This window comes from Planococcus citri, chromosome 4 (assembly GCF_950023065.1).
Source record: "Planococcus citri chromosome 4, ihPlaCitr1.1, whole genome shotgun sequence".
In the NCBI taxonomy this organism is placed as follows: Eukaryota; Metazoa; Arthropoda; class Insecta; order Hemiptera; family Pseudococcidae; genus Planococcus; species Planococcus citri.
Window position 1 is genome coordinate 53,141,694 of NC_088680.1, and position 27,107 is coordinate 53,168,800.

Here is a 27,107-nt window from a genome sequence, read left to right on the forward strand (position 1 = left end):
AAAGAAGAGGCGGTGAAAATAAAAGGCGCAGATCTTATTTATATGGAGCAGTTCGAAGAATTATACCAGAAGCACCCGATTCCATATTTTATAGATCGTCAAGAAAATATCTTCCCAACATATACGGCGAACTACGAAATGGTTTCTTTGATAGCAACAGATATACACGATGAAAGCGAATTATTCCTGACTCAAGTACCCGAACAACCTGATACGATAACAGAAGAAAGATACAGAGAATACGAAGAACGCATCGGTATTGAGACATTACGTAATGCATAATTAACGTAATAAAGTATATCCAAAACGGGAATATATCGTGTAAACCTAAATGAGAATGTGTATATGCTATAAGACTAACGTAACAACTAAGCAATTCCAGCAGTCGTGGAATAAACTATGCGATTTATATTTAAAGGATATCCTGCATGTATACTATTAATATAGTAATTATTAAGATAACGTAACGCATCTAATAAGTCCAGCAGTCGTGGAAATTTCAATGATGTTCCTTACTAATGTCCTAAGTATTCGTCGAAGGTTTCTTTATGTTTTTACTCGTTACTTATTTTATAGGAAATAAAATAAAATTTATCATCGTGAGAGCAAATTTCATTTATTTAAAGAGCAATCTCATTCGTTAGCACAACTCTAACAACACACAGCAAAATCGTACAAAGTGTTCGAACAAAATAAAAAAAACCAAACATGAAATAACGTGAAAAATAAAACCACAGCTAAAGAAGTTACAGTGAGACATTGAGATAACAAATGGTATTTTATTTCGTACAGGTACAACAGCCTAGTAAAGTTCAAAAGTTTAATGCTACCAAGAAGTTATTACAAATAACACATCAAAAATAATCCACCAAGACAACAGTTACACGTAAGTACAAAACAATACATCAATAAAATATGTATACAGTACATTGGATTACAATATAAAACGTCCAACAGACTCTCAGACACGTGTAGCAAATCGTCGTGCTTGGCCAAAGAAAAACTTTCATCTTACGTAATCCGAATTCGATTATTACCAAGCGTATCCAGTTCCGTTCAATCCTGGGCTCCAGATTTCATCTTCGTAATGTAATTCATGGAAGAAAAGCCGTATTCTGAACCAACTAGGAAGAAAATGGAAGCAATACGAGTAAACATCATTACTTGCTCAAGCTGCAACAAATCACTTGGGCAAGGCCCAGACCAAGACAGGACAAATACGAAATTAAAGCTAACTTCGTGTAGACATATCTATCACGAAAAATGTCTAACCAATCTGTATATGGCTTACGCACCCGGGACTGAAAAATGCGTATTCTCTAACTGCAATACATCACTGATTCTTGCATCTGACGTCGAGATACAAGCAAATAACATCCAAATTACGACCGTAAAAGATGATTCAACGTCACCGGCGACTTTAGTAGAACAACTATGGAAGTTACGCAAAGAGAACCAAGAGCTGAAAATAGAAAATAACGATTATATGAACGAAGTCGCTAAGTTAAACTCCGACGTAGAACATCTAAATGATCGAGTAAAAGCATCAGTAGAAAAAATCATATACCTGAAAAAATGTGAACCAATCGATAACGTAACACCGGAACACAAGTATGACAATCCGATCGATGAATTTATACAACCTTTAAGCGATGAAGAACAGAACCCGGCAGAATCAACATCTAACGAAAAAGAAATCGATGAATCGCAATTCGAACCGAAATACGAAGATACATCGGACGAGGATACGAATTGGAAACATGAACATCTACAAAAAGAAAAAACAGACGAATTCAAAATCCCGCTGGTTAAATCAACTATTACGAAAACAGCAACATTACCTGCTAAATCTTCGCCGAAGAAATCACCACCGAAAAAACTATCATCGCCAACCAAAACCAGCAAGACTATGATTCAAATACGCCGCAGGTCTCCTGAAAGAAAACCGATTAATACAAAAAATCTAAAAGTAATACTTAAGCCATCAGGTTCACGATATGTACCAAGAACGCCTTTACGTAATACTCACCGACGAAATGCTATCAATCGATATAGAACGAAATATGAACAGAATAAGTTCGAGTCCATTATAGATAACAACCAAACTCGTAGCCCTCTCAAGCCAGGACATTTTGGAGCGATTCGTGACGTAAAAAACTACCGAAATCGACTAACAATCTCGACCTATGACAAAAAAGAACAAGTAGTTCACTTACCGGTAACCAGAAAGATTTTTCAAGAAGAAATCAGAAGAATGACACTAAAAACATCCATACCTGATGAATTCGGTTCGACGTGTAGAAAGTTTCGATATAACCTATACACAACCGGAGCTACACTTACGTTACGAAATAAAGGAACAGAGACTATTTTCTTTTTGCAGCAGTATTGGATGCTGGGCGATGGCCTAGTACATCAAATGGTCCATTTTGCGATAGCCGGTGATCAAGCTTATACTGAAAAATTAGAATATAACGATTACGTAAATGGTTTTATATCAACAACAGATCTAAATAGATCAATTTCAAAAAACGTAACAAAATTACCTAAAAAGGTGCTGATATCGATAGGTCATAAAGATCTTCATGAAAACGCCAACGAAGAAAAATTGAGAGACGATTTTAATGCGCTGATCAAGACGTTGAGTACTTCAGGCGTAAAGAAAATCTATGTCATACCACCTATAAAACACACGGTACATAGTGATAAAACGAAGAAATTTAGAAATTGGCTAGAAGCTATCAGCATTTCGAAGAAAGATACACATAACACAAACTATATAAAACAGCTTGAAAGCATACTAGATCGAACGTTACCGGAAAAGATAGTCGATAAGTGTCCTTTTCTTGATCACCGTATCATTCTGGAGGCTGTTCTGGGTTTACTACCTCTTCTTGCTGAGTAAACATCTGTAAATACGAAATCACGTTACAAAGTATCGAAAATCTAGAACCTTATCAACCTTACGTAATTCATACTTCCCGGAATGAAACAGACATTGCAACATGAAATCGAACTACAGCTCATCACATGGAACCTGAAACAATAAATAAATTCATGTTAGTCATAGAATAGAATAACGTAATAATGTACGAAATTTATACATACTGTAATAGTCAATAGTTTTCACCAATAATGTATGTCCATTAAGCACTTTTGATGTGCCTTCGGTACTTTGATTCAGACGATGTAATGTGACTTTTCTTTATTTTATACAGATATACTGTTTAGATATTATTTCACTTTATTTTACGTTTATAATCGTTAATTTTCCCAGAAGTTGGATACATTTTTTTTTATCTTCTTCTACAATTTTTTTATTATTACTGCTTTTTACTGTATCACAGTTGATAAGAAGATGTTTATTTTATTATTTTGTTTATTTTATTTATTTCAATAGCAACATGTAAACACCCGGGGCAAAGGATAGGGCACATAGGACATTCTCCCTTTTTAGTTGTTAGAGTGGTTACATATTCCTATAAGTAATCACTCGGGGCAATGTAAAGGGAGGAATTGCACCATTTTCCGTCGCTTAGGTGAGGGAAAATTGTTCTCCTTCTACCTTTCGCTCAATTCTCTTACGTAACCACGCTATCTAGCGGTTTAGTTCGCGTTAGTGAAGTGTTTCATGTTATCCGATCACAACTTCAGTCAATCACGGACTCACTAAGCGAGAGCTTAGTTTCCATTCGATAGATAGGTCGAGGTGCGGAGCCCTATCAGTACGTTCGACGTATGGAGCACGTACTTTCCACCTTATAATTACTGGGATATGGAATATCTTTTACGTAATGGACTATCGGATCGGATCGTGGTTACTCAAGAGATGAACTGCAGCATCTCTAAATTCTCTTTTTAGAGTCATTCATACTGGACCTGCCCTATCCGGCATGAATGCCCTTGTCCCTGGGTGGTGTTTTCAACACACATTTGCGACTACATGTACTCGCTTCCTTTAAATCAAATCGTAATTCTATTTACGTAATATATTCAGACTATTTACATATAATGCTTAATAACCAATAAAGCTAATGTAACGTTATAGTCGTCCGAGTATTCATTTATATTATTCTATGTGTATAATTTCTCATCTCATATTTATCTCCGAAGAGTAGGTATACGAGGCGGTAAATCGCCAGTGCCTATCTGTGCATAGCACTAGGTATAGGTCTAACTAAGTCGTTAGGGTGAAGTTAGACCATGTAAGACATTAGCACCGCAGGTGCAAATAAAAAGTAAACACAGTCTTTACAACTTGGTGTTCAGTTCCGGAAATTTAGGGAAACACTGGAGGATAATGATGCGGTAGATAAGTTCGGTAACAAATTGAGCGTATGCTGGTTTCCTCAATCGGGATTTCGATTCGTCAATTCGGCCCGTGAATCTGATTATCGACAGCGACTGATCCCTATAACTAGTTTAGCGGCACGGTACTCCAGAGACGTGATTTGGAAAAACAAGAAAGTGGCTTTAAAAGAATACGCTTATCCGTTACGTCACGAAACTACACGCAAATTTGGATTCCAAAGAAACCCGCGAATTCATCCGATCATCAATGCGAAATATCTCGTACCTCTGAAACAAAATACCATGCCGCTAATCTACCAAAAAATGACACCGCCGGTGACCTCAAAACAACTTGACAAATTGGTAGGTGATTTTCCTGAGTTTCGTCAGACTACGCTACAGATGAAGGCCGATTTCGATTTCCTAAATGCGAAGATAGAGGCGATGAAAATTTTAGGTTAAAAAATGGTAATTTGACGATATTGTTTCAGATTTTTTTTTCTCCCTCTCTCACTCTATGCCGTTTCGTCCTTTAAGTTAAGTAACGTTCAAGTGAAAAACGCGACCTGTTTAGTAATAATTAGTTTTAATCAATCATTGAGTTTTGTTATATATTTTATTTGGATAAGTTTAGTAAAAAATGTCTGGTTGAATTTAGAAGTGCAAAATTATTTGATTAGCATTTAGAACAATCTTTGATTTTTTTGGGAACTCACTTTAGATTAGAATGATAGATCTTACGCGACCTGCTTAGTATGCAGTAAAATAAAAAATGAAAATTTTGAATTGTGTAAATTTCAAGATTTTATTTCGATTAGTCTCTCTAATGATAGACGAATAATTATTCAAATAAATTGAGTTTCATCGTTTCGTTTCATTCCTTTTGTCATTTTTTTTTTTCTCTCTCGCTTCGGTTTCACATCAGTTGAGTGTAAGACAGTTTGAACGTATTTGTGCAGAAGCCTGAAAGAACCGTACATAGGTTTACATAAGGATGATACGTAGATACTAACTCGTTGGTTATCGCATGAAATTACTAGCATTATTATACTCGATGAAAAGTGCATGAAAGTACAAGCAAGATATTGCTAGATTTACAAACGCTCGATGTACTGAGAGGATGGGTACGGGTAAAACCCATGAAATAAAAATGGTCGAAGATGAGATAAATATACAAAAGATCTTCGCCATTTTCATTTCAATTTAAGATAACAGCCACTTTTTGGCTAAAATTCATCGTACAGATATTTTCACGCCTCATTAGATTGTTATGCTTTCATCTGCAACGTTATATGCGGTCTTTGTACGATTTGGTGTAATTTGGTTCGAATTTTTCGCTTGTTTTCAACGTATTTTTACGAATTTTTACGTCCACGAATTCGTGTTGGCTACGCGAATCACCGATTGTTTTCTGGCGGAAAATTGCGGATATTTTCGACGTTTTCTACGACGTTAGGGTTGTCATCGTGTACGAATTCGTTCATATAGTATATCTACTAATTACAAGGTATGGTTTATAATATATAAATATACGATTAATAATATACATCGTCGTGTGAATGGACAGAATTGTGTATAAATGAAATGAATTGAGACATAGTAATATTTTACTCACCACAGTGACTTGAATGTAGGTCAAACTAGTGGATTTTTGAAACGTCATGTTTACACGTACAGAACTGCTTTTCTCTTGTCCAGTCTAAGTAAAAAAATTACATTTTGTTTATTTTATTTTTTTTTAAATTCAAGAGTATTATTGTGAGATACATGTAAAATACGTACATCTAAATGATTCCATATTGAGGCTGGTCAGGGGCATTTTTGCTTCGAGTATAATTACTAAACAACCGGTTACTTTGTTTCAATTCATCATCGTCAAACTACGTCTGAGTTTCTTTTCGAATTCTGTGAACATTTTATTCAAAATTAATTATGCAATCATACGACGAATAAAATTTTGACATGCTATTTAGGTTTCTATTTTCTAAATAATTTCGATCATTTTTTGTTCTAAAGGATGGCACCGTACGTCACCGTTCGATGTGAGAAGTGTGGTGCAAACATTGCGAAGCCCCCTTTGGACTATCAGGACGATCCAGATCCGGAGGATTCGGTCGTTACGATTTGTCACCATTTGTTTCATAGGCGCTGCGTTGTTGATATTTTGTCTACGCGAGATAGTCTTTGTACGGCTCACAGCTGTGATGCTGTTATCAAAACCAATGAACTATGGCGCGTGAAGTTATTAAAGGGACAGGTCATGATGGTGAACGAAGAGATTGAGGCGTTGGAGCAGCGGGTGCGAGTATGCGAGGAGCAATTGAGTGGTACTATGTTGGATATGGAGGTTCAGCGTGAGCGCTATCTTTCTCTTCAACGGGCTTATAATGATGCCATTAAAAATCAATCTTCGTCTTCTTCGAATGATACGGTTAGAGAGTCGAGTGTGATTCAAGGGTTGAGAGAAGAGAATGCTCGTTTGGAAGCTGATATTGCGAGAAGGATCGGCGAGGCAGGTGACTTGAACGACCAGCTCCAGGAGGTGCTGGCGGTACACCAGGCGGCGACGGAAGCGCTTCAAGAAACAGAGGATCGAATCTTAGATGCGTATCGAGAAACTCATCGGCTCCAGCATCGTGTTCGAGAGCTAACAATAGATAATGAGCGATTACGACACAAGTACGAGCCCGGCACTGCTATCCGTCAACCGCCGCCTGGTCTACTCAACCTGAAGCGCGCTGCAGCCGAAATGGCTGTAACGCCGACGACGCCGACGACGGAAGGTAATGTAGGTATAACCAATCAGCTACAAATGCTGGAGGAGGAGAGGAATTTGCGGCTGGCGTTACAGATTAGCGCCCAAGATTACGCCCAAACCAATCCTCAGCCAGGGTGTAGCTCTTGGCTGGTATATGGAGCCAGTGCAAACAGTGATTTACCTGTTGACATGTCGTCGGCGACTCTGGGACCTCCAGCTGACGTACGTAACCAGCTGTTGGAACCTGCTAATCGTCCGGTTCCGATTACGTTCGAAATCACTGGCTCCTTCAATGCGGTTCGGTCGGTGGATGCTGCAACGATGGGTACGACAGTTACTTTATGTAGTGACAGGTCTACTCAGGATACAGCTCCATCCCAAACGCCGGCGATCAATACGACTTCCAGAGCTACGGTAACTGAAACTGAAACACCGAAACAAGTTTTAGGTGAATTATGCTTCGAAGATGAAATCAGTACTACCACAAGTACTACCGTTACGACTACAGGATCGTTAAGCTCAAGCCCAGCTATTGGAAGTACGTTGACATCGCGACCGAGATCGCTAAATTTAGACTTATCTTTACCTTCTAGTTTGCCAGAGCCATCGAACGGTATTCCTATAACTACGTCATCGTATATTATCATTCCTTTTGCTACGTCTTCCCCCGCGGTAACTCCTACTACGACTTTGATTTCCGGTATGGTTCCTGTGACACGTTTGATCGTTGGTCTGACTCATCGTTCTCTCTCAGTTCCATCTACGACAACAGCTACTACGTCCGCGGGTACGAATACTACGACAACAACGGTTTACGTTCGTCCACAAGCCACGCATGCAGAATTAGCAGCAATGCCACCGCCTCCCTTTCTCGGTATTGGTAATTTTCACCGCTCTACGCTTCATCACACGCTGCGACAACAACAAGTTGATGAAAATAATGGACCACCGAGGCGGTATGGCAACCACCGTTTACCTGCAAACCGCGGCGTAGTAGCTCGTGACCCTCGTATGCGCAATCTCATCGGCGAACCTCTTTCACCTTTTATGCGTACCTGGCGAGGCTTTTCAAACAGTTATTCATTCGAATATGCACAATATTACCGCAGGTACGGTACACGTCCTAGTGATCTTCGCCCTTTCGTGCCAATGGCTCTTTTTCCTAACGGTATGGTTATCGCTGGTCACTTCGACAGAAATCAAATTCTGCGTCTGGTTCTTTTTGCTCATAACACCCTGTTAATGGGTGATGGATTCAGCTACGGAGTTGCGGTATTGGTAACGAATAATCGACCGTATGCGCCGGATATAGATATGGAGTTGTATCGGTATGATATGACGATCGTTGAGTTCCATAATCTAATCCGAAGCTACTCACAGTTACCTTATCGTATAGTAATCAGTATAGGAAATACTGACGCCTGGAATAATATGGAACCGGTCAGGTTCGAACAACTGTTTGGCTCGCTTATTTTATCGTTATATCGTCGAGGAGCTGAATGTATTTCCGTATTACCGTTGTTAGTTTTTCCAGGCATGGACCGGTTCCGCGAGGGTATTAACAACGTATTAAGACGTGACTGGGTGCGTTTATTGGAAAATGTTGCTCCACGATTATCGTATTATGTGCTGACTCGCCAGGTGCAGGTCGCGATCAATGCAGACATTCCTCAGATCGAACGTGGTTCACCGCGCTTCGAACCAAGGGTATTCCGTAGGATGTTGCTCGAAATTAAAAATCTCTTTGACCACGGTCGTGGCAGAGATAACCGATAATCCTCTACCCGACGTCTATTCTCGATTACTGCGAGTAGCACTTACACTCATCATCATTTTTTATTATTTTTTTTATATGATGATCACAAAACTAGTAGATATAATCACGATTAATTAGAATATCACTATGATTGAAACTTTGACTATTTGTTTTGAATTTTTTTTTACGTCAGTTAGTGATAAGACAACAGCCAGCTACTCGCAGTTAGGTAAGAATATGATCGATCTCGCCACAGCAAATGTCAAAATTTTTGTTTTTAATTTTTATTGAAAAGTATTGAATGTATTATTTAGAAAGTTCAGAGGAGTTTGATTTAGACGATGAATGACTATTTATTTTCTGTTTGCATTTTTTTTTTTAAACCCGATTATGTCTTTATTTGAAAATTCTATCAGATCGATCGATTTTTCGAACTTATTGAGATTCTCCGCTCAGGAAAACAAAAAATACCCGATCATGTCTTGTTATTTTTCTCGTTCTCTTCCTTTTTGTCACAAATTTGTCTATACCAAAAGGAGCTAGCGGACTCCTAGTCATTTTTTTTTATTATTTTTTTTGAAATACTAACTTACCTGGGCGCAAATGCGTTCTATTTTACCTTCCACAGCTTTCAACGTGCAAATGGAGCACGGTTATTGTCGTTCCGTTTCCAAGCTCAAACATCGTAAGCTTTGAGCTTGAGTAGTCGTTGTCATCGCTCCGTTCGTCGACTGGTATCGTAAAATCGACGCAACTTTGTATCCAGTTAACTTGGTATTTCTCCGCATAATATACATATTTGTCATTATTGTTGTTATTTTTGTATTTTGTTATTTTTGCTTTTTGTATAAAAAAATGAGTCGAATACGACATTATAATTTTTTTTTTCTTCTATGATGAACTGTTTGATATGTATTTCTCTTATTATTGTTATTTGATCGTATTTGCAATACGAGTTATTAATTTGTTAATACTTATGCTTTCAACGTTATAATTTGATGTTTCCCCCTAAACTATTGTTCCCTTTGAATTATTGAATTTTTTCACGAAGTAATTAGTAGTCAAGTCTGCAATTTTTATCACCCCCCTGTTCATTGTTATTCCCTATTCATTCTATTACGTCTTATTCTTGAAGTCTATCGATTTTTACCCAACGTATTTGCAATGCGTTTGAGGAAATGAATAGAAACATGGATTTTTTTTTTACAATAATTCAGAATTTTTTCGAAAAATATTACATGGGATTATTATGTGGTAGAATTGGATCTTGAACGGACTAGGCTTGGAAAAAACTGGTTACAATTTTGGAGTGGGTATTTGAGGTTCTGGTTTTTTTTTTATTACATGTCAGATGAAATATTTCGATAACATGGGTTTTGAAATTTAATTTATTCGAGAGCATGAGACTTATGGGATTTTAGAGTTGCATTATTTTGAAGTTTCGTGTCAAATTGTGAGAGTAGGTTTTTGGGGAGTTTCTGTGCTAGTAAGTTCAACTGCCTATGCTCTTGGAGAAATCCAATGGTGTATGGAGTTGGGATACATAGCGAGAATTCTTCAATACCTATTTGTTGACCAAGCAAGCTTTCCCTTTGTTCCCTCCCACTCTCTCCAAGATGGGATACGGAGGGGCAGAGGGAATGGTTGCACCATTAGACCGAAGGTACCAATTTACGTATTTTTGAAGATCCGTGTCCCATTTCGGGGCTCGCAGGGGTTACCTTGTGGGTCACGAATGGGGCATATGATACAGTAAATGTGGCCCATCTTCCTACGTAGGAGGGAGGGAAATTATTACTTGGAGGGGACTTCTAGTTAATGTAACGTTGGACTAGTAAACCATGCCCAAGACCTAGTTCGTCAAGATATGCTTAGCATTGCGGTTAGGTATAGGGCTTACTGGGAACGGTAACGTGTATTCAAATTTATAGAATAGGTTAATGTGGTCGATTTATACTAACGGTATACTTCTTTTGCGAATTCGCGTAAATGTAAATGTGTTGTGCGTTATATTGTTTTAAATATCAATTACAAACAGTTCTGTCTGAAACGTGTTGTTATTTATTCGTTATATCGCGTGTCTGAAGATAGGTAAACGTGTAAATAGGTCTTCATGAGTATCATTCGCGAGCTTAGATAGGATAGGGACCTATTTGGACTATTTCGAGTCAAGTGAACTAAATTACTAGTCGAAGGTGTCGACACAAAATTCCTTTATCATAATAGCACTTAAAAATGTATGTAACGACTTACCAACGACGAGAAACCGCAAACCAGCGCGAAAGCTGTGGTTAAAATACCGTAAAAAAATATCCTACCCATGCTGGGCTCCGATTACACGATTTAAATGCGAATCAACACGAGCTTCAAAAAATGAAAAAAAAAAACTTTCTCGAGAGTGAACTAAAAAATGACATAATCAAATCACGTGAAGCATTTTTATACACTCGGCGCTTGTACAAATACGTATGATTCACAATCAACTGTGAGCTATCCCCTTCCTATACATTTTTTTTATTATGAAACAAAATCAGATAAAATCGAAATTATTATCGTTATTCGCTTTTCTGAGGACTGAAATAGGAAGAACACAAAATTCTATGAACTGAATAAGAAAAGAAAACTCGTGCAACGGTTGCAACTAATTAGATGAAGATAAAATTGCGGAATCCGAAGAAAATTTTAAAAATGACATTAAACTGAGGAGTTTGAAATAAATATTATGACGATTTCGCTCGTGTAAACTAGATTCAAAATTATTAAAAATTATCAATCTCGTCACTTGCGATGAAAAAAAAACAAACAAACAAATTCGTACAATTATCATCAGAAATGGTAGGTATGATGAGATAGCTAGGTGATACATTTGTGCTACTTATCAGTATTTTTGAACATTTATATTCATTATCAGTTATCATTTATCAGTAAGTATCACTATTACATCTGGGCGGAAATTATGTAATTTAATAATTTTAATGACTAAAATTTATTGAGGTGGGTTTTTAACACGACGGTCTTTTTTGATTTAAAATGTCTGATGTAATATGATTTTTCATGAGAAGTACATACGTTTTGCATACCATGGTGATACTAAAATAATCTAAAATACCTCCCAAAGTACTGGATAGGTAAGGAAAGTACCTACGTAACATGACCTCCAGGTTTTCATTTTCACAAAGGTAATGTAAAACTAGTCGAGATATTGTCAATGTATATTTTTCCAATATTATATTAGGGTCAGCACGTGTTGAAGAATTGAACTTGACCTTCTAATTAATGACTGTTAGAGTTCAATAAACGTATCTACGGATTATATGCGATAATTACACATACCATCTTCATAGATAAAATGAAAAATTATTTCTAATAAATACTCGTAACTATAAAAATACTACGTTTCGCAAACTATAATAGCTAGGTACCTATTCGAAATGTTGAAATTGTTAAAATATTTTGAAATTACTCTCTTCCTGAATTTCTGACAATTTTCACTCCGTGAAGCAAACATTTTTTGGGAAGAAATATTTCAAGATTTTGTCCTTATAATGAAAATGATCGTCCAAACGTTGAATGTAATTTAATAAGTTTATTGATATGGAATATGGATACCAACAAAATGCATTTTAAGGTAGAAGTAAAAAAAAGAACTAAAATTTAGTCACGATCGACCAATCAATTAGGTAATCAATCATTCTTGGCCCATGGATCCAGTTTGAACGCTTTTGTAATTTCAGAACAAGGCCTCAATGGGTTCAATCTGAAACATGAATAAAAAAATGCCACATTGAAAAATTATATAGGTAGGTACCTACTTGAACAAACAACGAGTAGGTACTTGGGTAACAGTGTCGCTTGTAGCTTACTTGGAATTAATTTTATGGAAACCCATAGGTTGAGCGACTTGAATATGATCACTGGTCATACAAACGAGCGCTGAATAGGTGAATTTTCGTATGCTGTCTAGTTGATCTGTTCGAGAAGAAACATTATAAATGAAAATTTTGGAACTAGATTTAATTTAAAAGTATGTACTTATCTATGAGTTGATAGGCATACCTAGTGTGAAAGTTCCCGGATGACCGTCGAATTCGTAGAAAAATCGGTCTCCAAATTTGTATCTATGGAACGCTTCGGCGATGACGCAGTGAAATGAAGGGCTGACCAGAGTACGAGGTATTTTTTTTTCAAGCATTCCACCAACATAATAATCAATGTCGTGAACACTGGAGTAAACCTCGGATAGCAATGAGACTTTCTGTAAACAAAGATAAATTGTTAGGTAGATATAATTATCTAGTCTATCAACTGAAGTTTTCAATTTGAAATAATTTTTTTTGAAAATACATGATAGGTAGAGGTACCAACACTCAAAATTAGTCATTCTTCGGTTTCATTTCATTCTCAAAGTTGAAAAAAAAATTGGGAAAAAATGGTGTATTTTTCAACTCTCATTGTGTTAATAAGAGAGATAATTTTTTTGTAGGGATTGAATGATTTTAAGAATGCAGAAAATTAACATAAGTATAAAATGCTGAAAAATCTCACATCAGCATCCATAAAATCTCTCAAATCCTCGAAGTCATTCACTGGGGGCAATCCGCAGAGAATTCTCATCGTAGTATAAGGTGGTACTCCGTATTCTCTTCCTCTGTGTATATCAATACTAATCATATCAGTTCCATTACGTTCAGCGATAGGGTTCTCTTTATTTCCGAGAAATGAATTTGTGATCTGAAATAAAATCATGATAATTATTTTTATCTCAGCTGTGATTAATTATTTTATTAATTATTACATAGGTTCGTAGAAATACAACAATTGCAAATAACTTGATAGGTAAGTTAGATAAAATGTAAAAAAGAAATATTTCTGCCCTATTCCATAATCCACATAAGTTTTAAATCAAAATCTTATTTTTATTTATTTATTTTATTTTATTTTTTTTTACAAATTCCATTCAATAGGTACAGGTAGTCAAGTCTAGTCTAGAAAAACAACTGTCGCTGTCGTCATTTGCATTCTAATTTTCCACTTCAATAATCTATCAGTTTAGAGGGATAGTTCAAAAGGGAAAGAGTAAATCAAAATTTATCATCTTACCTGTTCGGTGAAGTGATAATTTTTATCACTTTGTGGTTGCGAAATCAGACCGCGTAAAAAATTATCAAAATTATTAGCAGCTTCAATAATACCAGGTCTATTTGTGTAATCAGAAAGTTGTATTGAACCTCGACTTAATCGATATTCGCTCACTAACCTATAAAATAGAGCAACGAATAAATGTTTTCCCCCTCAAAAATTAGAAGTTAACGATCTCAAAAGCAGAATACAATAATTCTTGAATGATAAATGAACACAAAATCAACTTTTTAAGTAGATCGATGACACTTATTTTAGAGAAAAAAATAATACCAACTTGGGGCTTCCAACGATGGCACTATGTAGCGAACGGAAAGCAGCCGACACGAATTCACTAAGGGTAGAAGGATTGATACTAGCATCATATCCATATTTTGAATATCCTGATTTTTGAGGTGCTAATTGATGGTTTTTAACAAACGTCGATCCTGTTTGGAAAAAAATGGTAAAATATTTGTATCAGCGTCTAACTTGAAAATTCATTCACTTTGCAAATAGGTAATTCATTTTGCTCCCAACTTGTAGAGAATTTTTTGTACTGGATGAACACAAATCGAAAAAGCATCTCAATAAATACCTTCAGATCACCTTTCAAGCTGATAAATGTATATAGGTATTTCATTTTGTAATTTCTTGGTAAATTTTCAAAAATTCAAATTTTAAACAATTTTTTGTGTATAGGTACTTAGGTAGGTAGGTAGGTACTAAAAAATCAAAATATGATCAAAGTGAGCTGAAAAACCAATATTTGATTGATACTAAATTATATGTGCTCAAATTGATTCAACAGAGGAACCTTTCAAGATGTTCCATCTTTGATTCGAACGGGATTACGATTTTCGGAAAGAGCATGATCTGAAACCTCTATTTATAATTTCAGCGATTCGTGTTTGTTTCTCTCTAAATGGGTATATTTATTCAGTAAAACTGATTAAAAGTGGTCCTGAAATGAAGCACAATTCAATTTTCATGTCCTCTGGAGAAATTCAAGAATTCGTGGAAAAAAGGAAAATCGTGCTCGAAGCTCCAAAATTGCCCAAAATGGTCAAATTCGATCCGAAGAATAAATATTAGGTAATTTCAGGACTAATTTTCATCACTTTTACTGAATAAATACACAGGTAAGGTACATTATTTTTTTTCTTTTTATAAAAAAGGGATACCTAAATCGCCAAAAATGGTCAATTTTGGTTTTTTAAAAAAAATCACCAAATATCGAAAAATATGTAAGTTTGGGTATCCAAAATTTTAGTTATGGGGAGGGGGGTGGGCTCCGATTATATTCTTGTATTTGCTGAATTTCACTCATAGGCTTTTTTAATTATTGGAAATCGAAAAATTTACTGAAAGTTCCAAAATTGACTTGATGTGGTCAAAAATGAAGTATATAAATGAAATTTCAGTTAGACTCTACCTTAATTTGATCAAGCTGTTTTTTTTTCATGGAAAATGCGTTCAAATTTAAATTTTTAAAAATTCTACAAAAATCAAAAAATGAAATGCAGCATATGAAGTTCTGCTGGTAGAAGCATTTCAGGATGCTTATTCGAGTTTTCTTGTTTCAGTCCAAAAAAATTGTTGCTACTCGTAGTTTGGACGCTTGACCAAGAATGGGTGTTTCTGTATAATTTCAAAAGCATATTAAATGCATATTCACATACCCAACAACAAAGGTAAATATTCGTTGTAAGTAATATGCTGCACAATTGCGATAACAATTCGCCTAGTCTCTTGGAAAAGCATCTCATCAGACCAGGAAGGGTGCATATGGTGCAAATCTGTAGCCAATTTATTATGTAATCTCAAAAACATCACTTGAGTGACTGCAATTTCTGTGTTCGTGTTTACTCTATCCGGATCCCCTGTCATACAATTTTTACGTATATCAGTATTGGTATAGGTAATGAAACGATTGTATTTTAATTAAGGATTAAGTTTTAAATAGGTAGGTTTTCTTTACCAGCCATGTAGCAAACATCGGTGTCACGAGGCACATCACAAACCTCGGTGGGTTTTTGAACATTGATCAAAAATGGTCTACCATCATCAGTCGTTCGACATTTCAATAATCCACCTTCAAATTGTCGAAGTGAGTCAGCAGCTTCTTTACTCGAGCCATAGATAAATGATCCGTCCATGTAATGGGTAACTCCTGAAATCTGTTTTTGAATGACTTTACTCTATGGTATATTCCATGATGATTTTTTTTCTCAAATGACGTAGCATACTTGTTGGACAGGATTTATTAGACATCCTAAATCATTTGTCGGACGAACTCGTTTCACGTGCATACACAATTGATTGAATTTAGAGTAGAAATTATCATCTATGGGAATAGCTATAGGGTGGCAAACAGGATCTGGATTGAAACTTCCGTCTGCATTGCAGCAGGTTTTTGGTCCTGAGTATTGAGAAGAGAATAGAAATATATTGCATAGGTTATACCTATAGGTTACAGTATTTCCTATACTACGAAAATGTCTGAAATAGCGAGTAAAAATTAAGAAATAATCACCCTCGGGAGATGTTGCTCGAAGAGCTACATCGTGAGCTACCATTTGTCCCCATGACATGACAGCAAGTGTCAGTTTTACTCCAGCATTTTCACCATCAGGAAGTAGAGTTGTGCGAACATATCTGGCATTTGGTAACGGATTTCCATCTTCACTCAGTCTCTGTAGACTTTCTCCTGTAAAAAAAAAAGTTTCGATTTTCCAATTTTTTAGTTCAAAACTACAATTATGTAAGTAAATATTATACCAACCGTCGTCATAGAATGCTGGGAACAATCGAACGACAGGAGTATTTGCAACGCCCCAAGCAGGGTTTTTCAAGTTATTGCAGGAACCATCAAATGTTCGGTACTTTTCATAAGTATCGCAAGAGACTTCTGGTAAACAGGCATTGTTCACGTTTTGTTGCGAAGTTGATAAAATGCCTGCGACAGTAATTATTTTCATAATAGCCGAAACAGATGAGTGTAGAGTAATTAATTCAAATTGATAATTTTGAATTGCACTCTTCGATTTGAACGAAACCTTCGAAAGAGCAAGTCCTAACCACCTAACCAAAATTTCCGGGGCTAAAGTCTTTTTTTGGGAGGGGGAATTTTTGGCAAATTTTCGAAAATTAAAAAAAGCTGTTTGAAGGACGATTAATAACCTTTTTCACAAAATATACATTTTTTCGAGTTGAGTGAAACCAATGTGAATAATTTCTTCAATTCAACTGGATCCCACACATCAGCATCAATAACCATTTTTGAACAATTCTGGAGCCTCCGGCGATTTTTAAATTTTCTCAACTAATTGCTCTGGAGGGTTCAAAAATAAACTTTAAGATTCATAACTTTATTGGTTATTGCTTAGTGAGTTCTCAGATTTTTATAGAAATGTCAAATCGCTCCAGAGAGGTCAAATAATTCCAAAAAATTGCATTTCGTGAATCTCCTTACAGTAGGTAGGTACTTAATCACGTGACTGGATATGATTAATTAGGTACACTTATACTTACTATTTAGTGGAGATTTCTGGATTTTTGGAATTCTGGTACCAGTCTGACTCTAAAATAAGACAAGAAGTACATTTTTGTAATTTTTTTTTTTAAATTTACAAACATTTTCATTGTTTAGCAAAATTGCTAAAATTTGTCTTTTTTTTGCAAAAAATTCCAAGTGTTATTTCTTTCAAAAATTTACCAAAAATCTCGCATTTTACTAGGAATTACCAAAAAGCCCTTCATTTACATTAAAATGTTTTGCTCTCGTTTTGTCACTTTTTTGTTAGGTACCTAATTTTTGAGCTTTCTTGGGTAGGTACTATAAAGTTACTTTTTGTATGAAAAAATTCAGTTTTTCTTCCTTACTTTTCTACAAAATATGTTGGCATTTAAATTGAGAAAAAAAAACGTACCTGCGACGAGCAACCAGAAACCAGCAATAAAACCGTCGTTATAATACCATATAAAATTATTCCACCCATGATACACTCCAGTTACACAATTAAATACACCTAAGTACGAATCAACATTATCTTCTAAAAATTAAAACTGTAATCGAAAGCGAACTGAAAAATAATGAGTTGAAATACAGACTAACAATTTTATACCAACACCCAGAGTTTCTGCAAAACCTGAATACAGAAAACCAAACGAATGGTTTATCATTCAAAAAAAAAACTTGCGGTGTTTTCGCTCCAAAGTAGTAGTTGGAGTACCTACTTATTTTCCAGTGAAAAATTGCTAATAATGTGATAATGCATGAAAAATGGGAAATCCGTGATTTAATTGTACAGTAGGAAGTATCCTGAGGCGATTAATACATATCAGAAAAAAATTGAAAATTCTACGCAGACGGGAATTGAACTGGTGACCTCGTAAGTTAGGTACCATGTGCGCGTCTTCTTAATCGGTTCGGTTAACACGAATATGTAACTTTGAGACGGAGTTCTTTTATATTCGTTTTTGAATATAACAACAGGTAGGTAACTTGAAGCTTGAAAATTTTCATAAATCTTCGTCTGTTTTCGTGTATCATCGAGACACGAGACTCTGGTAAACATTTATGAATAATTTATGATAGGTACCCCTTATTTTTCGTCAGGTAATGATATATTTGGGTGTTTAAAAAACAAAAAACAAAAATTATTCTCCAATTAAGTAAGTAATTAATACTGAAATTTCGAGCGAGGTTTTCATTTTTTGTACATAGATAACTGATTAGTACAGTCTGTGTGGAAGATCAATGTAGCTAGTTGTAAACACATTATATGTAGGTAATTGTAAACATTATAGCATGTAGGTATTCAGCTTCTGCATGATGAGAGATTGGTCAATGGTCATTCACTTCCACATTTTAAAATTATTATTTCATTGAAGTCCTACGAACTTTCAAGCAATCATCTGCAGCATTTTTCAAACGTAAAATAAATAGTTCTTGAAAGTGTTTTCAATACCTACATAAGCATTGTGTATGAGTAACTTTTAAAAAACACACAAGCGCAAAAACAAGAACATATTTTTGAGCGATGAATTGAACTGGATGTGTGCGTATGTGATTGTCCATGTAGTGGTAAAGCTGTCTTAAAATGTATATTTTAGGTTTATTTTGAGATACGAAAAAGACAGGAAAATTGTAAATTCCAAGTACCTTAGGGCAAAATTGTGTGTTTTTTTTTCATCGAAAATTTCATTTGGGATTTACCTATTAGTTTTTTCCTGATTTATGTCGAATCTTAATTACTACAAAATATCTGAATCGAAATCAATAGGTAAACGTGAAATATTTCTATGTATAAATAAAAATATTTATCTAGTTTCTACGATGAAATCATGGGGAAGAAAATTGTGAAAGCATCTAAAAAATATGTACCTATGAAACTTGAATTTCATTTATTTGGTCTGTGGTGAAAATAGGTACGTATACACCAAATTTCAGCTTTCTGTCTCAATTTAATTTAAATTTTGGCCTTCTCATAAAAAACGAGCTAAGCTTAATTTTTTTTTCTATTCACCAAAAATCGAAAAATAAAATCCAGCATCTGAAATCCAACTTGACGATTTCATTTTTATAAATATATTGTAAAACGATGTTAGCTGCATTGAGAATGTGAACACCTAAAGTGGTTTTAAATAAAGTGCAGCGAGGTATGTATGTAGTTATAAAAATTACGACTAGTACGCAGCCCTGCTGGCTTACAAAATGTAAGAGCGTGTTTTTTTTTTTGAATAATCGTGAAAAATTAAAAAAAAAAAAAGTCAAGGAATACTGAAGAATTAGTCACTAGGTAAGTACTCGTATTTGCTTGAATTTTCAGGGAGGCGTGTTATTTTGATGCCATCAAGGCATTCTTTCATTTAGGTACTTTAGAAAAATGCGAAATTAGGGTAGGAAATGAAAAAAATTGAAAATACCTACTCCGAAAATTACGAAGTTCAAGTTGAAAAACCAGTCTTCACAATATGAAAATAATATTCATTCGAAGTTGAAAAAAACTTATCAACGACTTGTTTTCATTCCCGTATCAATGTTCAGAATTTTCTGAGTACCTACCTATTTTCATAAAAATTTCTACAAAAGTTGTTTGAAATTTAAAACCTTCCAAAACAAATAAAACAATCCATATGGATAATAATTTCAATGGAAAATGCCGAAAAACAGTGATTTTTTATCTGAAAGTTCAAAACATTACATTTCGATGATTTCAAATTTCGATATTTTTTTTTTTAAATTCCCACAATTCGCCAATTTTTCTGAATTTTTTAGTCATTATACTTTTAAAATTAAGGTAATGTTCTAAGGGATATGAATTTTGCGCAATACATACCAAAAGTCGGTTTTTCAAAAAAAAGTTATGTCAAATTTTGCAAAAATTAAAAATTAAAAAAAATTGAATTTATTCGTATTTCAGTTTGAAAAATTGTAGAGTAGTTTTCATTCGATATGTTGTACAAAATATTCCAGAATAAGTACCCCTGAATGTTTCACACAGATTGGTTGCTTACTTTTGGAATGAGTAAATTATACTCAAGAAGAAATGCTAGTCAAACTTTTCTTATCGTAGAGTGAAAATCAAGGAATGTTGTTATTTTTTCAGAAAGAAAATTCTCTATAATTTCTTGCTTTTTTCCTCCAAATTTTGCTGCCCATCAATTCGTCGCTCCAGATGGCCACTTAGTCTCGCTTATCGGGTAATGTGGTCCTGACGTCATCACGTGTATGAAGATGAAGAATTATCGTCTGTTTGGGGTAGTTTATGAAAAACAACGTTACTCAGACAAGAATTGTAACCTTTAAGGTGGTTTTGTTATTTTCTGTTTGAATTATTCGATATTTTATTCATTTTTAGACGGTTTTAATTGTATGCTGTATTTACAAAAGTCAGCTTTTAAATAATGAATGTACCTACAGCATTTAAGTAAATCATAGCATAATAGGTGGAATTTTGTAAGACTTATACAACGTTAAAACAGCAATAAATATCTATTGCGTTGTGGAAAATCTGTAAACAATTAATTGTATTTTCCGATATAATTCTTCAAAGCTCAACTCTAAAAGAGTTCTTTTTAAAATTGTTTTTTTGAATTTTCAATTAGTTATTTAATTACAGACAACGCATTATTAAAACATGTTTTATGCAGAAAGCGAAAGCGTATTGGAACATTCGCTTCAAAGTATCATTTGTAAAATATTAATAGATATATCAACAATTTCAAAGAAAGAAATCATATATCTACAGCAGTGTCAACAAATCAAACAGCTTTAATAAACTTTCATTTTCATCACTCTTACCTACTCGCGAGTCTACTCGAGTTTCGATGATGGTCGTAATCAAAAAACCAAAACTTTCAATTAGTTCAATTTTGAAATTTCTTTTAATAACGACCGGAAGCATACCTATCGAATACAGAAAGATACAACAGACTTTTGTCATTTTAATAATAATAAGTTATGTTTTATTATTTCATTCGGTGATCTGGTCGGCAGTGAATTCATCGAGTATTACAGTAATATCCGAATCGTTATCCATAATTCTTATATTAATTTCATCTTGTGCCATGTTTTTAGTGTGCGTAGCACACTATTGGTTTCGTTCCGAAAGTTGAAAAATTCTTTGGCTCGAATGTTCTCTTAGAGGAATGGGCCGATTTTTTTGAATCTTTCGTAGGTAGGTGAGGCATAACTTGAGGGAGGGAATGTCGTAATTATAATTGCAATTACTCAATTAGCTTCTTGAGTAATTGCAATTAATTACGAAAATTTGTACCAAAAAAAGAATAAAAAAGGGAAAAGGGCCATATCAAAAGGGAAGCCGACAAAAGTGAAGCCGACTTTAAATTTTCAAAATTGAACAATGAGAAAGGTATCAAAAGGGAAGCCGACATCGGTTTTAAAATGAAACACTGCAGGGGTCCTAAAATATTCTTATCTACAGTGTTATCTTTCCCATTGTTCAATTTTAGACTAGACGCCGAAAGCAGGTGGTTACCCTTTCGGAATCAAAACCCACCAGTCATTTGTGAAACACCTGCAGGTGTTTCATTTACACACATAGATGCTGAAAGCAGGTGGTTACCCTTTCAGAATCAAAACCTCCAGTCATTTGTGATTTTGCTGTGCTCCCAAGAGGTTCTCTCACTCTCTCAGTACTGCAGTGCTTATGCTTTCCTGATATATCGCGTTGTGCTCCGGAGCTTTCAGAATAGCATAGCATAGTGTATTCGGAATCGCGTTGTGCTTTTTCTTTCAAAATCGTGTTGTGCTTTTTTTTGAAATCGCGTTGTGCTTTTTGTTCAAAATCGAGTTTTTTTTGAAAATCACGTTGTGCTTTTTTTTTCAAATTTCGCGTTGCGCTTCTTTTTTAAAATCGCGTTGTGCTTTTTTTTCAAAATCGAGTTGTTTTTTTTAAAAATCACGTTGTGCTTTTTTTTCAAAGTTCACGTTGCGCTTCTTTTTTAAAATCACGTTGTGCTTCTTTTTTAAAATCGCGTTGTGCTTTTTTTTAAAAATTGCGTGGTGCTTTTTTTTTCGAAATCTAGTGCTTTTCAATTCCTAACATTTGCATTGTGTTTTTTTTCGAAGTTCGCGTTGTGCTTCTTTTTCTGAAATTGCATGGTGCTTTTTTTCGAAAACGCGTTGTGCTTTTTTTCTAAAATTCGCGTTGTTTTTTTATTTCAAAGTTCGCGTTGTGCTTTTTTTTCAAAATCGCGTTGTGCTTTTTTTTCGAAATTGTGTGGTGTTTTTTTTCGAAATCGCGTTGTGATTCTTTTTGAAGTTCACGTTGTGCTTTTTTTTCAAAATCGCGTTGTGCTTTTTTTTTTTAAATCTCGTGTTTTTTTTTCAAAATCGCGTTATGCTTTTTTTCCAGAATGGTGTGGTGCTTTTTTTCAAAATTTTGTTGTGCCTTGATTTTTGAAGTTCGCGTTGTGCTTTTTTTTCAAAGTTTGCGTTGCGCTTATTCTTAAAAATCACATTGTGCTTTTTTTCCAAAATTTGCGTTGTGCTTTTTTTTCAAAATCGCGTTGTGCTTTTTTTTAAAATCTCGTTGTGCTTTTTTTTCAAAATCGCGTTATGCTTTTTTTCCAAAATGGTGTGGTGCTTTTTTTCAAAATTTTGTTGTGCCTTTTTTTTGAAGTTCGCGGTGTGCTTTTTTTTCAAAGTTCGCGTTGCGCTTTTTTTAAAAACCACGTTGTGCTTTTTTTCTAAAATTCGCATTGTGCTTTTTTTTTCAAAATCGCGTTGTGCTTTTTTTTAAAATCTCGTGCTTTTTTTTCAAAATTGCGTTATGCTTTTTTTCCAAAATGGTGTGGTGCTTTTTTTCAAAATTTTGTTGTGCCTTTTTTTTGAAGTTCGCGTTGTGCTTTTTTTTCAAAGTTTGCGTTGGGCTTTTTTTTTAAAAATCACAACTGTGCTTTTTTTCCAAAATTCCCGTTGTGCTTTTTAAAAAAAAAATCGCGTTGTGCTTTTTTTCTAAAATTTGCGTTGTGCTTTTTTTCCTAAAATTCGCGTTGTGTTCTTTTTTTTTGAAGTTCGCGTTGTGCTTTTTTTATAAAATCGCGTTGTGCTTTTTTTAAAAAAAATCTTGTTGTGCTTTTTTTTCAAAATCGCGTTAGGCTTTTTTTCCAGAATGGTGTGGTGCTTTTTTTCAAAATTTTGTTGTGCCTTGATTTTTGAAGTTCGCGTTGTGCTTTTTTTTCAAAGTTTGCGTTGCGCTTATTCTTAAAAATCACATTGTGCTTTTTTTCCAAAATTTGCGTTGTGCTTTTTTTTCAAAATCGTGTTGTGCTTTTTTTTAAAATCTCGTTGTGCTTTTTTTTCAAAATCGCGTTATGCTTTTTTTCCAAAATGGTGTGGTGCTTTTTTTCAAAATTTTGTTGTGCCTTTTTTTTGAAGTTTGCGGTGTGCTTTTTTTTCAAAGTTCGCGTTGCGCTTTTTTTAAAAACCACGTTGTGCTTTTTTTCTAAAATTCGCATTGTGCTTTTTTTTCAAAATCGCGTTGTGCTTTTTTTTAAAATCTCGTGCTTTTTTTTCAAAATTGCGTTATGTTTTTTTTCCAAAATGGTGTGGTGCTTTTTTTCAAAATTTTGTTGTGCCTTTTTTTTGAAGTTGGCGTTGTGCTTTTTTTTCATAGTTCACGTTGCGCTTTTTTTTAAAATCACATGCTTTTTTTCCAAAATTTGCGTTGGTTTTTTTTTTTTTTAAATCGCGTTGTGCTTTTTTTCTAAAATTCGCGTTGTGCTTTTTTTCCTAAAATTCGCGTTGTTTTTTTTTTGAAGTTCGCGTCGTGCTTTTTTTTAAAAATCGCGTTGTGCTTCTTTTTCTGAAATTGCGTGGTGCTTTTTTTCGAAATCGCGTTGTGTTTTTTTTTAAAATTCGCGTTTTTTGATTTCAAAGTTCGCGTTGTGCTTTTTTTTCAAAATCGCGTTGTGCGTTTTTTTTTTTCAAAATCGCGCTGTGCTTTTTTTCCAAAATCCGCATTGTGCTTTTTTTTAAAAGTTGGCCTTGTGCTTTTTTCAGAATTCAAGTTGAGCTTTTTTTCAAAGTTCGCATTGTGCTTTTTTTTCAAAATCGTGTTGTGCTTTTTTATCGAAGTCCTCATTGTGCTTTTTTTCCGAAATTGTGTTGTGCTTTTTTTTCAAAATCGCATTGTGCTTTTTTTTGAAATCGCGTTGTGCTTTTTTTCAAAGTTCGCTTTTTTTTCAAAATCGTGTTGTGCTTTTTTCCGAAATTGTGTTGTGCTTTTTTTCCAAAATTGTGTGGTGCTTTTTTTTCAAAATCGCGTTCAAAATCGCGTTGTGCTTTTTTTTTGAAGTTCGCGTTCTGTTTTTTTTTTCAACATTTGCGTTGTGCTTTTTTTTCCGAAGTCGCGTTGTGCTTTTTTTCAAAATTGGCCTTGTGCTTTTTTGAGAATTCGCGTTGATCTTTTTTCAAAGTTTGCACTGTGCTTTTTTTCAAAATTGCGTTGTGCTTTTTTTCAAAATTGTGTTGTGCTTTTTTTTCGAAATCGCGTTGTGCTTTTTTTAAACTAAAATTCGCGTTGTGCCTTTTTTCAAAATCGCGTTGTGCTTTTTTTCCAAAATCGCATTGTGCTTTTTTTTAAATCATCATTGCGTTCTGCTTTCAAAATCCCAATTGCTTTTTTCCAAAGTTGCTTTGTGCTTTTTTTGAAAATTGTATTGTGCTTTTTTTCTCCAAATCACGTTGTGCGTTTTTTTTAAAATCATGATTGCGTTCTGCTTTCAAAATTCCAATCGTTTTTTTTAAAAAGTTGCGTTATGCTTTTTTTTTCAAAATCGTATTTTGATTTTTTTCGGAATCTTGTTCTATTTTTGAAATTTGCGTTGTGATTTTTTTCTAAATCGCATTGTGCTTATTATTTTGAAGTCGCATTGTGCTTTTTTCGAAGTTGCGCCTTTTTTTGAAATTTTGTTATGCTTCTTTTCCAAAATTGCGTTGCGCTTTCCAAACTAAAGAAGCTACGCACACTGTTACAGCTGCGCTTGGCGCAGCTGTCTAGTTTACAATTATGCTGCGTAAAAGTGTTTTTATTCGGGTGATAAAATGTATAGAGAATGAAACAAAAAATTTCAGAGCAGAAACCAACAAAAATTTCTTCGACTTGCTCAAGAAGGTATTCAAGTTTATATTATTCTGGGAAACAGTTTACTTTATAACTAGCGTGACTGCGTCATCTTCCACAAATAATGTTGAATTGGGCACGCCAGAATCCCTGTATATGCCAGGATACATACCTTGGTGATATGATACTCCAATAAAATACTGTCTGGCGGTTATGTATCAAGTTTTGATGGCACTTTATCCATTGTCGATTAGTTATGTGACCATGGCAGCATTAGTTGGTCTGTACACTTTCATCAATTTTAAATTCGTACACCTTCTGACTTCTGTTTACAAATTACGAAATGATGATGCAGTAAATTTACGCAGTTCGAGAGGAAAGCACAATTCTGATATAATTGGAGTGATCAAGAATTACCAAGATTGGAAAAAGTAAGGAGAATTTCAACGTTATTAATTATAAATGGGTATCTAACTGTATTATATGAGCAATCTGCGAATTCAAACTGTGCATGAGGATATGGATTCCTTGTCAAATCAAACAAAAATTGCATGAAGAGTCATCGACTTTTTTAATATTTTGTATCACTCTTCAGTCTTCACTCAGCATAAAGCTTAACGTCTGATCCGAACATTAAGTAGGTGTTGCCTATCTTTAAGTTTGAAGAGGCAAATTGCATTCTTCAAAATTAACAGTCAAAAATTCAAAATTCATTTTTGATCTTGGGAGTGCGTGCAAGATTGAAAAGTAAAAAAAATCACATGATATGACTTTTTGCCTAACTCGAACATTGGAAGGGTTATGAATGAATTTTAATTTTAAAATAGTAATTTACGCGTATTTTTATTTGAAGGAACAAAAAGAAAAGCAATCTGTTACAAAATAGTAACATTTAGTAAGCACACGATTAAAATTGAAATCTCACAGGTAAGTAGGTCCAATATGTGATATCCAAGCAGACAGTATACATTTCTTCATCAGGATTCAAAAGATTTTTCACTAATACACTCAGGGCCAAACCCTGCAATAATACTGAGCATAAAAATTCATTTAGAAATTTTTTAAGCGGCCCAGTTCTTACCTCATTGGCCCAAATACATCATGACCCACTGAGATTTTACCCTGCATTTATAAGTTTTCTTAGAATTTTGTCCTGGAATCTTTTGATAATCAAAATATTGGAATCACTAGCTGAACCCAGTAGTTTAATTCCACAAGTCCAAATTGGTTTGAATAAACATTTTTATATTAAGATCTTGTTTTGTTGCGTTGGTTCAGCATATTAGTTCCAAGAAGCCAATAATGTGATTTGAGTTTTTTTGTTGAGGTGAGTTCTTTTCTTCTGAATATGTCAATATGATCTCTCTATGTGAGATAGTTATCAAGGTGTAATCCCAGATATTTGACGATGTTTGTTTGAAGTATTTCATTGTTACCTATTGAATATTAGTGAGCAAGTTGTTACAACTTTCCTTCAGGGAAAAGGGATATACCTGTAAAGCACACGTGGTGCCAAAGTTGATGGAAAAGACTAGATCTCTAATCCGCTACTTGTCGACACGACATTTGTTGACAACAATGTTGATGC

The 27,107-nt window shown here is 34.6% G+C and overlaps 3 protein-coding genes across 4 annotated transcripts in view; 1 reads left to right on the forward strand and 2 right to left on the reverse strand.

Annotated features, from left to right (window-relative positions):
* LOC135843109 (dual 3',5'-cyclic-AMP and -GMP phosphodiesterase 11A-like) overlaps positions 1–7,203 on the forward strand; it is a 205,903-nt gene extending 198,700 nt beyond the window's left edge. The window contains exon 17 of the mRNA XM_065360858.1: positions 7,155–7,203. Within this exon, the coding sequence (XP_065216930.1) occupies positions 7,155–7,188 (34 nt within the window). The 3' untranslated portion in view covers positions 7,189–7,203. The remainder of the gene's footprint in view (positions 1–7,154) is intronic.
* The window catches only part of LOC135843113 (peroxidase-like), a 46,958-nt gene extending 35,534 nt beyond the window's left edge, over positions 1–11,424 (reverse strand). For both annotated transcript variants that reach the window (XM_065360865.1, XM_065360864.1), the window contains exon 1: positions 11,058–11,424. In XM_065360865.1, coding sequence (XP_065216937.1) covers positions 11,058–11,126 — 69 coding nt within the window. In that variant the 5' untranslated portion in view covers positions 11,127–11,424. The remainder of the gene's footprint in view (positions 1–11,057) is intronic.
* A 951-nt stretch (positions 11,425–12,375) lies between these two features.
* On the reverse strand, positions 12,376–18,109 carry LOC135843112 (peroxidase-like). Its single transcript, XM_065360863.1, has 13 exons — positions 17,855–18,109; positions 17,457–17,505; positions 16,708–16,881; positions 16,459–16,632; positions 16,172–16,344; positions 15,904–16,102; positions 15,605–15,805; positions 14,221–14,371; positions 13,905–14,061; positions 13,350–13,535; positions 12,861–13,059; positions 12,668–12,773; positions 12,376–12,561 (listed from the first exon to the last, which is right to left on the reverse strand). The coding sequence occupies exons 1-13, from the start codon at positions 17,921–17,923 to the stop codon at positions 12,489–12,491; spliced, it is 1,911 nt and encodes a 636-aa protein (XP_065216935.1). The 5' UTR covers positions 17,924–18,109; the 3' UTR covers positions 12,376–12,488.
* Positions 18,110–27,107: the final 8,998 nt, after the last annotated feature.

What these genes read in the sequence shown, in the direction of transcription:
- LOC135843112 (XM_065360863.1), bottom strand. Translation starts at nt 17,923, where the DNA reads ATGGGTGGAATAATTTTATATGGTATTATAACGACGGTTTTATTGCTG. An exon ending in CCAGAAATCTCCACTAAATA is followed by an intron (nt 16,882 to 17,456) that starts GTAAGTATAAGT and finishes TTACTGTCGCAG; the next exon opens with GCATTTTATCAACTTCGCAA. An exon ending in ATTATCACTTCACCGAACAG is followed by an intron (nt 13,536 to 13,904) that starts GTAAGATGATAA and finishes ATTTTATTTCAG; the next exon opens with ATCACAAATTCATTTCTCGG.